Source organism: Mobula birostris, chromosome 1, assembly GCF_030028105.1.
Source record: "Mobula birostris isolate sMobBir1 chromosome 1, sMobBir1.hap1, whole genome shotgun sequence".
In the NCBI taxonomy this organism is placed as follows: domain Eukaryota; kingdom Metazoa; phylum Chordata; class Chondrichthyes; order Myliobatiformes; family Myliobatidae; genus Mobula; species Mobula birostris.
This window is the reverse complement of record NC_092370.1, coordinates 157787678-157806216: the sequence shown is the minus strand read 5'-3', so window position 1 is coordinate 157806216 and position 18539 is coordinate 157787678. Positions and strand designations below refer to the sequence as shown.

Genomic DNA, 18539 nt, shown 5'->3' with positions numbered 1-18539 from the left:
GAAACTCAGAAATAACATCATAGTCAGATGTAGAAGGATTCTTCATTGCTGTTTCTGTAACAATTTTGTTTTATCTGTCAGGGTTGTTAACCCTGAGCTGAACCCCCCCCCCCCAACCAAACCTGGAGGACCAGTGGACCACTCTTAGTCTGGCACTTACCCTTTGCCCTGTTTGCCATGGGTGACCCTACAAAGAATCAAAACATTAAGTCCCGACTCCAGCCAACATAGCTCTCCAGGTCGCTGAGGCATAAAACCTCCAAACTACAACAAGAATGTAGTCCTCTTGAAGCACACATTGCACTATATCCATATTTTTTTCTTATGAATCTGTTATTTTTTTATTACTAATTTGCAAAAAATATAAATTACAGAACCATAGCACATAGAAATAGGCACTTTTAGTTCACTTCTTCCATGCTGTGATGCACATCTATGCTAATCCCATTTGTCCAGTTAGGCTCATCTCCCTCCATGTCTTTACTGTCCAAGTCTTATAAACATTGTAATTGTACTGGTCTCCATCACCTCCTCTAGTTAACCACCATTGTGTATATGAAAAATATCCTTATATCTTCTTTTAAATTTCTCCCCCATCATCTTAAATTTGAGATTTTTTTTAAATGCAAGACTTCATGAAAAATGATTTTATCTATGCTATCCATGTGCCTCATAATTTTATAAACCTCCTTAAGGTCACTCTTCAGCTTCCCACATTCCAATGAGAATAAACCCAGCCTATCCAATCACTCCCTATAACTACAGCCCTCCATAGTCTCCACTCTGCCCAACTTTCCTTTGATCCATATCTTCTTGTATCTTTGAGTAACCTTTGTTATCTATGACTCCAGAATTTTTTTTGTCTTGTCTGCAAACATACTAATCTCCTACATTCTCAACCTAATCAGGTTGAAACTCTCTAATCCAGCATTCCATAGTCCGGCAACTCCCATGATCTGACAGGTTTTGCATGGGGGTACACATCTCTTCAATTAATTAATTTTAAGTAAAATCTAAATGTAATTAAAATCAATACTAATCTATGGCTATTTAATCTATCAATGTAACTTTTGCAATCTCAACTGACTATGATCTCAGCTGACAGCATTCCCAACTTCCTGGAATGTTTATGTGAATGACCCAGGGAATGTCAAAACTTTATAAGTACATTTATCCTGCTCAGAGCAAAATGACTGGGGCAATTTCTGTGGTCCAGAGATGCCAGACTTGAATGTTTCAGCAAACAAAGATACCACCACCAATCAATCCCTGTTGTTATGATCTTCCAGTCAGAAAAGCACCCATCCATCACTATCCTGTCTCCCATGCCAAGCCAGTTTTGAATCTAGTTTGCCAAAATGCTTAAAATCCTTTATGCCTTAAGTCATCGGACAAAATCTTAAATACTTCCAATTTCAAATTGCATAAACCACAAGCACTGGAAATAACTGACAATTCCTTCCCACTCCACAAAGAATTCCCATTCTGGCCAAACTCTTCACTCAGACTATTTAAATACATTCTGTGCAACAGCAAGAACTGGTTTATGCATCTTTGTTGTCAGAAATGATATAGTTTTTGGCTTACAATGAAGACTCCCTCTTCAGAAAAACTCTGTTATGCCTTTAAGAAGTAGTTTTAAGTTTGCTGAAATTAGTTTTTTCACAATTTTTTAAAATTCAAGTTCAATTCAAACTGTTAAACTCAGATCTATTATCCATGTATTAATTTCCACTCTGAACAGATTCTCAACTTAATACCAGTTAAGATAATTTATACTCTATAGTCAAGGATATGCAGAATCAAAGTTTATAGTAGGAAATCAGATGAATCTGGCCAACATTCACTTTCAGAACAAAGTCTCTTTCTGTAAATGAACAACGTTCTACTTCAAAGGTTTAACTATTCGAATTCTTTAAAAGATGCTTCAACTACGTCATGGTCACTAAGTTTCAGTGCAAAGAAATTCAATCTAACCTCTGTCTGACAATTTCGCTTAGTAGCCTGTAGTGACCAACACTACAGAGGAAGTGGTCTTTCCATAATTATTAGAACAAAACCTCACAAATTTAAAAAAATATTTTTTTTGATTTCTCATGGTGAAAGAACAAATGAATGCATTATAGTTTAATGTTTCCACTATTAAAGAACATTTATTGATAGCATCCTGTAATGTTTTTCTGTAGTGATTTTATGAGATATTTGATACACAGACATTAATTCACATCCTGTTTTCAAAGTTGAGCAGAATATTTTCAATTCTTGGTTTTGAAAATTATGTTGTGAATACAGATTTCCTGCTTTCATAACCTCACAATAAGAAAATTATTATGCAAATAAAGAAATGATTAGAAATAGAAGACTGGGCTACATCAGCAGCTTACTATGGGTAATGGCAAGAAAATTCAATGATTCCCTCTTGTTCTCAATTTCCTACAAAGTGAACATTGAAACTTGCATAACAATTGCAAAAGTGGATGGATTACAATGGAAAGGTCAATGGGATAATAAAATTACTGATGGAAGTCAGTTACCAATGCCAAATAAAAAAATGAAAACTCCCCCTATAGGTCATTTTATTTTGGTTTCTGATAAGCAGCACTGAACAACTATTACTGATATATATACACACACACATTTGACATTTCTCAGTCAACTGTAAAAATGAGAGTGAGAATGAGAATGTTTTGCATTAATGCACATCAAAATCAAAGAGCTAAACACATGCAAAAATCAGTATCAGCATTGATATTAAGTGAAACTAAAATTATAGAGGGAAACTAATTGAACAGAATACCTCAATTTCTTGTATTCTGTCTAAATTCATTGATTATTTTGCCCGGTAATCAGCAATACTTTATCCAGTTAATGTTATTCTGTCAAATGCATTGCATCCATTAAGTCATTAATAGGATCCCATTCTTATCATCTGATTTTTCCCACTTTTGAAAGATCAGAATCAGAATCCTTTATTATTGCCAAGTACGTGGGCACATACAGGGAATTTGATGCTGGTTTCCCTGAGCTCTCGCTGTACAGAATCAAAAAGCAAACAAAACAATCGTGCAAATAATCCTGAACTATATACAATGAGGTATACCTGTGTATGGACAGGTGGACTTGGTTTATAATAGACTAAAATTCAAGTGTTCATAAGACTGATGGCATATGGAAAGAAACTGTTCTTGTATCTATTTGTCCTGGCATACAGTGATCTAAAGCACCAACCAGAAGGAAGGAGTTGGAACAGGTGATGTCCAGGGTGTGATGGGTCTACAATGATGCTGCTTGCTCGCTTCCTGACTCTAGATGCATATAAGTCCTGGATCGAGGGTAGCTTCACATCAATAATCCTTTCCGCAGCCCTGACAGTTCTTTGGAGTCTATTCTTGTCTTGTTTGGTAGCTGATCCAAACCAGACAGTGATGGACGAACAGAGAACAGACTGGATCATTCCTGAATAGAATTGAATCAGCAGCTCCTGAGGCAGGTTGTACCTCCTGAGTTGACACAGGAAATACAACCTCTGCTGAGCCTTTTCGATCAGAGTGTCCACGTTGGGTGTCCACTTCAGGTCCTGGGAGATTGTGACACCCAGAAACCTGAAGGTCTCCACAGCAGACACAATACTAGTGAGTATAATGAGTGAAAGATGTACAAATCAGGAGTGGATCTTCAGTTCATTTACTTTCTATATGTAAGACTAGCACTGTGGACAGTCTGGCATATATTTAAAACAAAAATCATACATATAAAAAAAATTCAATTACATAATATGCCCTGTGCACATATCCAAAGTCAATGTTATGCCTTGGTGGCAAACTGGAAACCTGTCCCTACATTTATCAAAGCAAGACTTTTAACTGTCTATATTTATTGTGAATCACAGTTGACCTGGTTCAAACATGAGTGTAAGAAATACTTTTCTACTTGTTATCTGTATTCTCTTCCTGCAGATATTGACACAATTGCTAGCACAAATTTCCTAAGCACCTTGCCAAAACTGACACTGATCATATCAGCATTTGGTTCATCAAAAAGTCATTGGTCTGTGTTCCAAACTGAAACCAAAGCTAGATTTCTTCTGCTAATTGTTCTGTCCCTAACCTCTAAACTAACTGAGATTAATAACCACTACTCAGGCCAGATAGAGAACCTGGAACTTAAGTAATACTTATGGCTTTAAACCAGGTTACATAATGATTTATGACTAATGATTTAGAGTCTGAGCTGACTGTAAGCTTTAAGACATTTCAGTAGATCTTGCAGCACTGTGTTAATTCAATACATTAAAACTACGTCAGTAACAAAGAAATTTGATCAGATTTTAGCAATTAAGGAACAGCAATCTAAACATTGTTTATCATTTAAATCACTTCAGTATTAGCTAAGCTAAATGCTTCTATGTGGTAACCAACTTTAAAAAACATTTAAATCAGCGGTTAATCACTTTCATGATGTGAACAAAAGGCCAAGTATTAGTTCATCTTACTCACTGCATAACCCTTAAACGCAAACTCTCACAAGAATCTAATTCAGACAATAAGTAGTAAAACCATCACTCAGAAGACTGCAAATTCAAAATAAGTAACAGGATGGCAGAGGGGTGCGAATGGGGTTGTGGGTACATCTATCCATGTGCACTGCATGTTACTCTCATAAATAATGGAAATGTTCTGCCAATGTGAAAATAATTGACTCCATAATGAAAGACATCAGTAAAATCATAACTAGTTATTTGCACACTATTGATGGATTAATACCAGAAATATTGCTGCTGTGAGCTACAGGTAGTAATAGAAAAAGAACCAGAGAATGAAAGATATTGGCACAATCCAGAGAGGTGTTAACAGCAAGGTATTTGTTATGATGTAGTAGATGCCATTACAGCCCATGAAGTTGATGTCAACTTGCAGAGCAATCACATCGTCCTGGAACCTATTTTTACCAAGAGTCCCAGCAACTCCCTCCACGTCTCAGCAGTCACTTACACACTAGGGGCAATTTACCATGAGCAATTAACCTAACAACTTGCAAGCCTTTGGGATGTGGGAGGAAACCACAGGACCAAGTAGAAATCTATACAGTCAAAGGGAGCATGCGCAAATCCCACACATAATACTGAAGATCACGATTGAACCCCAGTCACTAAAGCTGTGTTGAAGCAAGTTGTACTGCTGTGTAATCTTAAATGGGGGGGGGGTGGAGAGTGAAAAACAGAGGGGATAGGATCACAACTTTTTTTTAAATGTTGCCTGTTTAAAATGTAGAGGTGACTTTTTGCAACTTATACCAGGTATTTATTTCCTTCTCACTCAAATGGTTAGACACTTTCTCAAAGGGCGGTAGAAGTGGTGTCATTGAATATACTTAGTACAGGTTCAAATGGAAATTAAGCAAAAGGGGTGAACATTACCAGGGTAGGCAGTAATGTGCTTAAATTACATCCATATCAGCCACGCCCTATTAAACATCATGCAAGCAAAAGAGGCTGACATAATCTCTGAATTCAAATGTTCTGCTGCAGAACACTATAAAAAAAAACTGCCTGGAATTTCACAGGAGCTTTCTCAAAATGACCCAAATAGATTAGATTAGATTCAACTTTATTGTCATTGTGCCAAGTACAGATACAAAGCCAATGAAATGCAATTAGCATCTAACCAGAAGTGCAAAAGAATAGTGTTATTTGCAAAATAACTGCAAATAAAAAATAAGTGCTACAGTATACAAATATAAAAGTACTGAGACAGTACAATATGGGTGCAGTACTGCTTAACGCTGTGATGTGAGGTTCAGCAGGATCACAGCCTCAGGGAAGAAGCTCTTCCTGAGCCTGCTGGTGCAGGAGTGGAGGCTCCTGTAGCGCTTACCAGATGGGAGGAGAGTAAGAAGTCCATAGTTAGGGTGAGATGCACCCTTGATAATGCTTTTCGCCCTGCCCAGCCAGCATTTATGGTAACACAAGGAAATCTGCAGACGCTGGAAATTCAAGCAACACACAGAAAAACTGCTGGTGAAACGCAGCAGGCCAGGCAGCATCTATAGGAAGAGGTACAGTCGACATTTTGGGCTGAGACCCTTCGTTAGGACTAACTGAAAGAAGAGATAGTAAGAGATTTGAAAGTGGGAGGGGGAGGGGGAGATCCGAAATGATAGGAGAAGACAGGAGGGGGAGGGATGGAGCTAAGAGCTAGAAAGTTGATTGGCAAAAGGGATACGAGGCTAGAGAAGGGAGAGGATCATGGGACGGGAGGCTGAGGGAGAAAGAAGGGGGGGGCCTTCTATATATTGGTGAGACCCAACACAGGCTGGGAGACTGTTTCGCTGAACACCTACGCTCTGTCCGCCAGAGAAAGCAGGATTTCCCAGTGGCCACACATTTTAATTCCACGTCCCATTCCCACTCTGATATGTCTATCCACGGCCTCCTCTACTGTCAAGATGAAGCCACACTCATGTTGGAGGAACAACACCTTATATTCCGTCTGGGTAGCCTCCAAACTGATGGCATGAACACTGACTTCTCTAACTTCTGTTAATGCCCCACCTCCCCTTCATACCCCAGCCCTTATTTATTTATTATTAATTTTTTTTCTTTCCCCCTTTTTTCCCTCTCTTTTTTCTCCCTCTGTCTCTCTCACTATAACTCCTTGCCCATCCTCTGGGTCTCCCCCCCCTCCATTTCTTTCTCCCTAGGCCTCCCATCCCATGATCCTCTCCCTTCTCTAGCCTCGCATCCCTTTTGCCAATCAACTTTCCAGTTCTTAGCTCCATCCCTCCCCCTCCTGTCTTCTCCTATCATTTCGGATCTCCCCCTCCCCCTCTCAAATCTCTTACTATCTCTTCTTTCAGTTAGTCCTGACGAAGGGTCTCAGCCTGAAATGTCAATTGTACCTCTTCCTATAGATGCTGCCTGGCCTGCTGCCTTCCACCAGCATTTTTTGTGAGTGTTTATGGTAGATGTTCTCAATGGTGGGCAATTGGGTGCCGATAATCCGCTAGGAATACCCCTATATTCACTCACAACACGCTGGAGGAACTCAGCAGGTCGGGCAGCATCCATGGAAAAGATCGGCCGACGTTTCGGGCTGGAAGCAAAGAGTTCCGGCCCGAAATGTCGACCGATCTTTTCCACGGATGCTGCCCGACCTGGTGAGTTCCTCCAGCATGTTGTGAGTGTTGCTTTGACCCCAGCATCTGCAGATTATTTTGTGTTTACGATCCCCTATATTCACTAGTGGAAAATTGTGGCATGTACAATTTGAAGTCCATAACAATAGGCTCATCATGAACATTAAAATCAACCAAAGGGATAGCATAGCAGCAGTCCCTTCCCACCCCATTACCATCCCAGAGGCCCCAAAATGCATATATACATATCAAATGGTCAAAATCTAATACCTGCAATTATAGTGAGGAAGACTGTTTAAAAACCAAAATGGTGCACGGAGTATATGATATTACAGTCTGGAATCTTGCCAAAAACAAATCTAAAGCCTTGCATTGTTCCTATCAATGGAAAGATCTCTGACTTTGGTGGATGGACACAAGATGATTATTTTTGCCTTCTACCTTATTCAAGATCTTTCCTTTGTAGTTTCCCCATCTACCAACCATAACCTCCTCAACTGCATGTACTCAAATATTTCCACCAACTCTACTTAGTAGAAAATACTTAGCCTTCAAGTTAAAATTCTAATATTTTTGGATTCTGATGAAAAGTTATTGACCTGAATAATGCCTTACTCTCCCCAGAGTTTCCTAACCTTGGGTAGGGATACTTGTTAAGAGATCGAATCATCCAAACTTCTGACTTCATCACCTGACAAGGATTCCTGATGATGTCTTTGAAATAATGCTTAGTCCATTTCTTAAAATAAAGTCTAATTCTCTACCTTGATACCCACAAATGCTGAAGAATCTACAGGTGAATCTCAATTCAAAGGCTGTCTATTTCTACGTTTCCTTCCAATGCTCCTTGGAAGAAATAATCGTTTACTATTAAACTTGTGAATCATCTCATTTCATTCACCCTTTCCTCATTTCCATTCCTAGTGTTGCTCATTTACCTCAGCAAGACCTTCCTGTTCTAACTCCATATACCTCCATTCTCTTAATATCCAAAAACGCATCGATCTTATTTTAGACATATTTAACAATTAACCTTACACAAATCATTTGGGTTGAAGAAGTTCCTTCTTAAGGTGTTTGTCATTTAACACCGAGTTATTTGAGTTTGTGACCCCGGTTTGATACACTTCAGACAAGAGAAACATTATCCCTGCATCAATATTACTGGAAATACTCAGCAAGTCAGACATCAGTGTTGTGGACTTCAGAAAGGGTAAGATGAGGGAAGACGAGGGAAGACATACCAGTCCTCAGAGGGGTCAGAAGTGGAGAAAGTGAGCAATTTCAAGTTCCTGGGTGTTAATATCTCTGAGGACCTTACCTGGTCCTAAAATATCAATGCAGCAATAAAGAAGGCAAAATAGCAGCTATATTGCAGTGGGAGCTTAAGGAGATTTGGTATTTCACCTAAGACATTTGCAAATTTCTATCGATGTACTGTGGAAAGCATTCTAACTAGCTGCATCACCATTTGGTATGGAGAGGCTACTGCACAGGATCAAAGTAAGCTGCAGAGAGTTGTAAAATTAGTCAGCTCCATCATGAACACTAGCCTCCATATTATCCAAGACATCTTCAAGGAGCGGTGCCTCAAAAGGGCGGCGTTCATTATTAAGGACCCCTCTGACCAGGACATGCCCTCTTCTCTTTGTTACCATCAGGAAGGAGGTACAGAAATCTGAAGGCACACACTCAACGATTCAGAAACAGTTTCTTCCCTTCTGACATCCAATTTCTGAATGGACATTGAACCCATGAACACTACCCTCGCTACTGTTTCCTTACTTCTGCTTTTGCACTACTTACTTTAAAAAAAAGTCAATGGGTTCTAATGAAAGCTCATTGAACTGAAACATTTTTTTTTCATTTCTTAACCAGCTAAATATTTTCACTCTCTTCTGCTTTTACAAATAGCCCACTAGTACTCAGGCTGAAAATAAAGCAGTGTAAACGTTATTATAATGGTCACATACGCCTAACAGTATGAAATAATATTACTGAATAATTTTGTATTTCTCAGTCCATTAACTTGAAATGCACATAGGCGCACATTTGATCACAATTCAGTGTAATACTTCACTCACCCTTCTTCACTCTCTGTTTCAGCATTGCTCTTAGTCCTAGTGTTGGCTGTGAAATAGATGGAATTTGATTGAACAGAATTACTTCTTTCTCTGCTAGATCCTGTTTTCTTCGCTGGTACTTTATGGTATCGCTCTAAACTTGACCTTTGTTAAAAAGAACTTATCTTAGTGCATAATCTTCTTACACACTATCTTACATAAGAGCCTGCATAATACTAGAAAGGAAACTTCCTATCTTAGTCTGGAGAGTCTTAACTTCCTAATGAAGACAAGTTGCTCATTAGAACCTTGATAAAAGACACTATGGAGACTTTGTTAGAAGTAGCTTTCATTTAATTAAGCCATAGCAACTAAAATGTTGAATATTCTTCTTTAAAACTAACTTGTAGTTTTGGAAAAGGTAGTCAAACAACATTAAACTGCATGACACCCATCAACCTGATTTTTTTTTTAAATTGCCAGTTATTTAATATTTCATGTTGGAAATACTTGAGTGTTTAAATTCATAAGAATATTTCTGTCAAATGTTTTAAAAGGAACCTAAAATACTATTCCTTCTTGCACTCTGAATTTATGAAACAGTGTGACACAGTGGCCAGGTTTGAAGCACTCAAAACAGTACACTTAATTTTGTTCTATGTTTGGATATTGCCAACACCCATTGTTTGAAATGTAGAAGCAAACCATTGCAAAGATAGCTCAACACATTAAAAACTGGAGGAACTCAGCAGGTTGGGCAGCATTTAGTAAGGTAAGTGGACAGTCAACTGGTCCACGTGAAAGATCTTGACCTGAAATGTCGGTTTCCTATTTCACTCCATTGATGCTGCTTGACCTGCTGAGTTCCTCTAGCACTTTGAGCGTTGCTCCAGATCTCAGCATCTGCAAGTCTTGTGTCTCTTTTGCTAATTGCTGCCCATTTATAAAAACAACACAAAGAAAATGGGCTAGATACAGGCAAGGCACAGAATTAACCTCAGCAACACAGCATAAAACATCAGGAGTAGGTTAAATGCATCATAAGCTTGAAACATAATCTGCAATGAAACATTTAATTTTAAAATTACATTAGTTAGACAATTTAATCTAATAAAGATCTGAAAATGAGCAAAACACTGCATGTGAAAAAGTGTTGGCAGAAAGATGCGGATAGCGGGCAGTTGAAATTTAAAATACAAACATTATGTATTCATAACCAGTTTGCAGGACAACATCTTAGAAATACTTTTGACAGCAGTGGCTGATCTCAGCAATCAAATATCCACTTGGAAACTGATTTTTGGTTAGTGGAACTTATAATTTGTACATCAATGTCAGACAAGTGAAAGAAGCAATTGTTATCCCCAAGTTACAGAGAATGACCCTGCTTGGAACACTCTTCTCTTACCGATTCCAGACAGATCCCAAATTGCTTTCTCTTAATTTCCACAATCTGTATCCAATCTCTAGTTCAAAACACAAGGGAGCCTGTCACTGGCAATATGTGAAAATGCAGCTGTGCAAACCAGATGCCAGCAGAATCCTTCACCTGATTTAGTTATTGAAAGAAGGGATAATTCAAATGTGTTATTTAAACCATCTACCTAAAGATGCACCCGGTCCCATTTTTTTTTATTAAGATGCTGTGTTGATAAATGAATGTGGATGTTAAATGTACTTGCAAGAATGAGAAACCGAAAGGAATAAGTATTAGTCCAAAAAAAAACTGTATTAAAGGAGTTGGTGAGCTTGAAAGCTGAAATGTTCGAAGAATCCAATCATTTTATTGAGGGTGTTAAAAAGAATGATTTTAGAGATAGTGGATGCGCTGGTTATCTGCAATTGTTCCTGTGGATTGGAGAAGAGCAAATATGATCCTACTATTTAAGAAAGGAGGGAGGGAGGAAATAAGGAATTAGCAACCTGTCAGTTTACTGTTAGTAGTAGGGAAAATCCATTAATCTATAATGAAGGAAGGAATGATAGAACACTTTGAAAAGAATAACAGAATTGTGCAGAATCAACATGGACCTATAAAAGGAAAATTGTGTCTGAGTAACCTACTGGAATAGATAAGAGGGAACCAATGGATGTCATGTATTTGGGTACTGGAGGGCTTTGTACCAGGTGTTACAGGGGAAATTAGTTCACAAGGGTAGAGCACATGAAAGATGGAGCAATGTACTGACATAGACTGAAAATTGGTCATCAGACAGAAAGCCGGAAGTTTTTTTTGAGCAGCGGCCAATCAGAGATCTGAAGCACGAGAAGATGTAGCTCACTCAGGTTTGCCGAATGAGTACATAAGGCATAGACTCATAGTAGCTTGGCATTTTGAACAGTGGACAATCAACAATTGGGATTAATTGGCAAGAACAAATTAAAATAAGGCAAGGGCAAGCAGAACAGCCATCTTTGGAGCGGACAGATTTAGAGTTGAGATTTTGAGGCTTTAGCTCTTCAAGGAGGAGGCTTGTATGAAAAAAAAAGTTGTAGGTAGATTCTTCCCAACCACGCCCCCCCCCCACACACACAGTTTATTTATTGTTTTCCTTCTGCTACTCCCATACTATAAAAAGACTAGATGGGATTAACTTTGTCCAATGTGTTCAGGAAAGTTTCCCTCATCAGTACGTAGAAATCCTGACAGGAAAGTGGGCGATACTTAATCTCCTATTTGGGAATGAGAAAGGGCAGGTGACAGAAGTTTGTGTAGGGGAACACTTTATATCCAATGATAATAATGCCATTGGTTTTAAAGTAAATATGGAAAAAGGTAGGTCTGGTCCTTGGGTTGAGATTCCAAATTGGTCAATTTTGATGGTATCTGAAAGGATAGGCTGTTTTCTGGCAAAGTTATACATGATAAGTGGGAGGCCCTCAGAAGTGAAATTGAGAGTACAAAGGCTGTATGTGCCTGTCAGAATAAAACAAAGATAACAGGTTTAGGGAACCTTGGTTTTCAAGATATATTGAGCCCCCGGTTAAGAAAAAAAGAGGTGCATAGCAGGTATAGGCAGGTAGGAACAAATGAGGTACTTAAGGAGTATAAGAAATGCAAAAGAATACTTAAGAAATAAATCAGGAGGGCTAAAAGAAGGCACAAGGTTGCGTTAGCACATAAGGTGAAGGATAATCCTATGGGATTCTATTGATATGTTAAGAGCAAAAAGATTGCAAGGGAGAAAATTGGTCCTCTGGAAGAGTAGAATGGTTATCTATGTGCTGAACCAAAAGAGACGGAGGAGATCTTGAATTGATTTTTCTCTATTTACACAAGAGAAAGACACAGAGTCTATAGAAATGAGGCAAAGCAGCAACAACTTCATGGACCTTATACAGATTACAGAGGAGGAGGTGTTTACTGTCTTGTGGCAAGTATGGGTGGATAAATTCCCATGGCCTGACAAAGCATTCCCCCGAACCTTGTGGGAAGCAAGTACAGAAATTGGAGGGACCCCAGCAGAGGCTAATGTTCTGCTGTTTAGAAAGGGTCTAAAAATAAACCAGGAAATTATAGACTGGTGAACCTGACTTCAGTAGTGGGAAAGTTAATGGAAGGTATTCTAAGGGACCAGATTTATGAGTATTTCAATAGACATGGACTGATTAGGGATAGTCAGCATGACTTTGTGTGTGTAGGTCATGTCTAACCAATCTTATAGAGGTTTTTCAAGGAAATTACCAGAAAAGTGGATGAAAGTATGGCAGTGGATGTTGTCTATGCAGACTTTAGCAAGGTATTTGACAAGGTTCACTCTGAGGAGTGCTGTAGAACAAAGGGATCTGGGAATATAGGTTCATAATTCATTGAAGTAGTGTCACAGGTAGATAGGATCATAATTAAAGCTTTTGGCACATTGGCCTTCATAAATCAATGTATTGAGTACAGGAGATGGAATGCTATGTTGAAGTTGTATAGGATGTTGGTAAGGCCTAACTTGGAGTATTGTGTGCAGTTTTAGTTACCAACCGACAGGAAAGATTCAAATAAGGTTGAAAGAGCACTGAGAAAATTTACTAGGTTGTTGCTGGGACTGGAGGATCTGAGTTATATGGAAAGATGGAATAGGTTAGGACTTTCTTGGAACATAGAAGATTAAGGGGAGATTTGATAAGATATACAAAATGAGGGATAAAGAGAGGCAGGCTTTTTGCACTGAGGTTGGGTGGCACTACAACTAGAGATCATGGGTTAAGGGTGAAAGGTGGAACGTTTAAGCGGAATATGAGGGGAAGCCTTTTCACTCAGAGGGTCATGAGAGTGTGGAACCGAGCTACCAGCGCAAGTGGTGCATTCAACCTCAACTTCAATGTTTAAGAGAGATTGGACAGATACATTGATAGTAGGGGTTTGGAGGAATATGGTCCCAATGCAGATCGATGGGAGTAGGCAGTTTAAATGGTTAGGCAAGGACTAGATTAGTCAAAGGGCCCGTTTCTGTGCTGTACTCTTCTATGCCTCTAAGAGTGGAATTACACGGATATTTCTCAAGGTGGCAGGATACTAACTAGTGGGATATGGTTAGTAATAACCATCAGTGTTTGGGCCCCAACCTTTCACAATCATAATCAATCATTTGGCTGAGGGGAAGAAACATCAGATTTCCAAGTACCCCAACAATAATAAACTAGATGGAATGCAAGTATAGAGGAAGACGTAAAGGAGTTGTGGACGAACTAAGTGAGTGGACAACGAGGAAATAAATTCTTACGTTTACCATCATGAAGTGCTTCAAGAGCTGGTCATGCCTAGACAACTTCAGCCCACTGCAATTTACATACCACCAAAACAGGTTATGGCAGATGCCTTGGCTTTACACCCATCTCGTGCATTTGGATTGTAAAGACACTTAGGTTAGATTATTGTTTATTAAATACAGTTCTGCCTTTAATACTATAACACCAAACTCAGTTTTGTGAATCAACACCTCCCTCTGCAACTGGATCCTTAACTTCTTGAGCATTAAGTAAGGATAGGCAGCAACACCTTGGGCAATTATTATGAACACTGGCATTCCACAAGGTTATGTCCTCATCCCTTTACTTTACTCATTATACACTCACAATTGTGTGGCCATATTCTGTTCTAACTCCATTCACAAGTTTGCATATGATACCGTCATAATGGACCACATCTCAGATACTGATAAGTCAGAGTACATGAAAGAGCTGAGAGCTTTGCAACATGGTGGCATGACAGTTTCCTTCAGTGTCAGCAGAAAAAAAAGATGCTAATTAACTTCAGAAAGGGGAGCATTGCAGATCTCCTGTCTATCTCAATGGTGTTGAGGTTGAGAGGGTCAAGAACTTCAGGAAATAGGAAAACTCGCAAATGCCTTTAATTTCTCAAAAGTTAAAAGAAATTTGGTACATCTCAGTTGACAATTACTAATTTTTATAGATAACATTCTATCTGTTTGCATTATGGATTGGTATGGCAACTGTTCTGCACATGACTGCAAGAAACCATAGAGACTTACGGACACAGCTCAGTACATCACAGAAACCAGCCTCCTTTCCATGGACTCTATTCTTCTTGCTGTCTCAGAAAAGCAGCCAGCATAATCAAAGATTTAACCCACACCGGACTTCCTCTCTCTTCCACTCTTCCATCAGGCAGAAGAGACAAAGACCTGAAAGCTCATACCTCCAAGCTCAAGGACAGTGTCTCGCTCATTGTTAAAAGACTATTGAATACTTCCCAAGAATAACAAGATGGTCGCTTGACCTCACAACCTGCCTCATGGTCTTGCAGATAATTGTCTACCTGCACTGCAATTTCTCTGTATTTTGTTACACTTTATTTAGTATTCTATTATTATTTTACTTTATACTACCATGATGCACTGTGCAATTCAAAGATTCAAAGTACATTCATTATCAAAGTATGTATGCGGTTATATCACCCTGAGATTCATCTTGCCATAGACAGCCACAAAACAAATCGTGCAAATGGCAAAAAAATGAGCGAAAAACACATAATATAAAACATCTCAGTCATTAAATCAGTCTAGGAATGTTCAGTTTAGTTCAATTCACTTCAATTCAATTCAGTGCTGTGTTGCCTATTGATTGCAGCCCACAGAGCCAGTCTGCCCAACAATATCGTAATAAAAAAGGAGTAACCAGAAACCAGAAAAATCATAACATAAACTACAGAGTTCAAACCACGTCAATTAAAACTTGCCCAAGACTCCAGCACCATTGAGCAAAAGGGAGATAGAGGCCAGTCAAATGCAGACACCTTCCTCTGGGAGCAGCAAACAAACCTGGTCAAACACCAGTAGACAGCGCTGAACACCCACTTGCTTTCCGCTCTCGTCCTTATTGATTTTAATCTTGCTCGACACTTTAATCAGCTAGATCAGCAAAAAATTAGTCGATCATGGTCTCGCATCTCATCTCCAGGCTTCTTTGCCTCCAGGCCACATACTCTGCTCGAAACCTCACCAATCTCCCTCGGACACAGCAAAGCACTAGATTGCTCAATTGGCCCAAAGACACTCCATCAAAATGTAAAGCACAGGTTCCAGTAGTAGCAGAATCATATTTTAAAGAAATAGTAGTAAAAGCACTAGTTTCGTGATCTGTCTGAAGGATGTCACCTTCGGTCACGTTGTGCTATCTTCTTCCAACCTGTATAATTAATTGATCAGTATGAACGATATGTAAGACAAGCTTTTCACTGTACATGTGACAGTAATAAACTAATTCCAAACAATTCTAATATGGCTACAATGAAGAACAATTTGAGGTTATCCACTTTGGTGCATTTAACCGAAAAGCAGATATTTATTATAACACGGGGTTGGACGGTGTTGATATTAAAAGTTCCTCTAAGTCTTAGAATTAGAGGGTACCCATTTAAAACAGAGATGAGGAGAAATTTTTTTAGGCAGAGGGTCGTGGATTTATGGAATTCATTGCCACATACAGCTGTGGAGGCCCAATCATTGAGGGTGTTTAAGGAGGAGATTGATAAGTATCTAATTAGTCAGGGTATCAAGGGATATGGGGAAAAAGCTGGAAATTGGAACTAGATGGGAGAATAGCTTAGCTCATGGTGGAGTGGCGGAGCAGACTCAATGGGCCAAATGGCCTACTTCTGCTCCTTTGTCTTGTGATCTTGGTTGATAGAATCCAAGACCTTGACATACAATTAAGCTTCCATTCCAGGAATATTTTAGGCCTGATAATTTTCTTCTCTATCAGCTGGTCATTCTCATCAATCTATTCTTGTCCTGTTTGATAGAAAAGCCAAGAGTCCTTTCATAAATTCCAGAACCCATCAAAACTGTTACGATGTATATGTTGCTGGCACCTTTGCAGTCGGTCATTCAGAAGATGTAATTTTATAGACATCAGATGTTTGTAGCAGTTGTGTTACCATGTTAGCTTATGTTTGTTCCTTTGACAAACCAAGGCTGATCTCCAAGTATTTTGTAGACAGAGGACTGTGCTGATGTTAACCTTCTTGACCCTTTATTGCTGATCAATGGCCTCCCTTGCCACCATAGCTTTGAAGTTGCCCAGGTGGATTAATTTGTCTTCCTCTGGGATATGGACCACTATCTTTCCAAAGATGAAGTTACTCCATATTGGAGTACCCTAATCCTACAATCATACAATGTTTACAAATTACACAGGGGATTGTTCAGATGTTGTGCAAACTTATTCTTGTTCAGATGCTATTCAAGTTTCACTCTGAAGACGGTGTTTCTGCTCCAAGTTGTCCTCCTAACGAGAGCATAACCTCTGATTAAATTGGACATCTCCTCCTGTCATGTTTTGCTCAGTGTGCCAAAATTGAAGTGTCTGAATTTACAAATGATGATAGCAGAACATATTCAGATCTCTCACTGTTGGGACTGTGTCATAACATTTCAGGCCGCAAATTTCATTTTGTGGAGTTGAAGTTGCCTGGGCGTGATTTCTCTCAACAGGACCAGCTATTGTGAGACCAAACATACACTAGGCAACCTTTTGGCAGAGCACTTGCTCTCAATAAACAACAGCAATCCTGAGCTTCTGGTAGTACATCACTTGACTTCCCTTTCATATCCGTCTTCAGTTCTTCCACTACCATGGTAAGGCCAAACGTGAACTAGAAGAGCATATTCTGCTTGGGAAGCCTACAGCCCAACGGGATGAACACTGAATTTTCATGCTCTCAAGTCCATCCCTTCGTTCACCTTTTTCATTCAGTAAAATGTAAAGAGGATGGCACGGAAGCCTGGCAGTTAAGGTAATGCTATTACAGTGTCAGTGTCCCTGATTCAGTTCTGTCACTGTCAGTAAGGAGCTTTTATATTCTCCCTATGACAGAGTGGGTTTCCTCTGGATGCATCAATTTCCTCCTGCATTCCAAAGAAGTCCAGGTTAGTAGGTTAATTGGTCACATGGTTGTAATTGGGCTGCATAGGTTCATTGGGCCAGAAGGTCCTGTTACCATGCTGTATTGCTAAATAAAAATAAAGAAATATAAAATTAAAAGATACAAAGACGAGAAAGGCGGCAGATGCTGAAAATCCAAAGCAACACACACAAAATGCCGGAAGAACTCAGCAGGTCAGGCAGCACCTGTAGAAATGAATAAATAATCAACATTTCAGGCTGAAACCCATCTTCAGAGCTAAGGAAGGGGGAATATGCCTGAATAAAAAGGTAGGGAGAGGGGAAAGGAGCTTCCAGGAAGGTGATGGTGAAGCCAGGTGGGTGAGAAAGCTCAAGGGCTGGAGAAGAAATAATCTGATAGGAGGGCGGGTACTGTACTCAGAATGTGTGTGGCACAATTGGCAGGTGTTTACTGACATTTTTAATCTCACCTTCTCCCAGTGTAGAGTGCCCTCCTGCTTCAAAACATCCACCATTGTCCCTGTACCTAAAAAGACCAACTGAACAACTGGTGTCCTGTCGCACTCACCTCAATAATTAGCAAATGCTTTGAGAGGCTGGTCAAGGACTACATCTGCAGCATGCTACCACCTGCACTGGACCCATTACAATTTGCCTACTGACACAACTGATCGACAGATGACACAGTAACCACAGCTCTACACAGCGTCCTTACACATCTGAAGCATCCCCCTTCTCATGTGAGAATGCTGTTCTTGGGCTACAGTTCAGCATTCCACATCATAATTCCCTCCAGGTTCAACAAGGTGGTCCGAGACCTCAGCCCCATGCCTTGTGCAGCTGGATCCTGGACTTCCTGTCAGATCGCTGGCAGGTGGCAAGATGGGCTCCTTCACTTCTGCCCCTCAACACAGGAGTCCTCCAGGGCAACACACATCAAAGTTGCTGGTGAACGCAGCAGGCCAAGCAGCATCTGTAGGAAGA

At 39.6% G+C, this 18539-nt stretch overlaps 1 protein-coding gene across 6 annotated transcripts in view; it reads right to left on the bottom strand.

Moving 5' to 3' along the window:
* Positions 1–18539, bottom strand: part of LOC140201120 (regulator of microtubule dynamics protein 3-like) — an 88584-nt gene that overhangs the window by 50503 nt on the left and 19542 nt on the right. For 5 of the 6 annotated variants that reach the window (XM_072264740.1, XM_072264748.1, XM_072264775.1 and 2 more), the window contains exon 3: positions 9219–9362. The exons of the other annotated variant lie outside the window; for it this stretch is intronic. In XM_072264740.1, coding sequence (XP_072120841.1) covers positions 9219–9362 — 144 coding nt within the window. The remainder of the gene's footprint in view (positions 1–9218; positions 9363–18539) is intronic. 6 annotated transcript variants of the gene reach the window in all.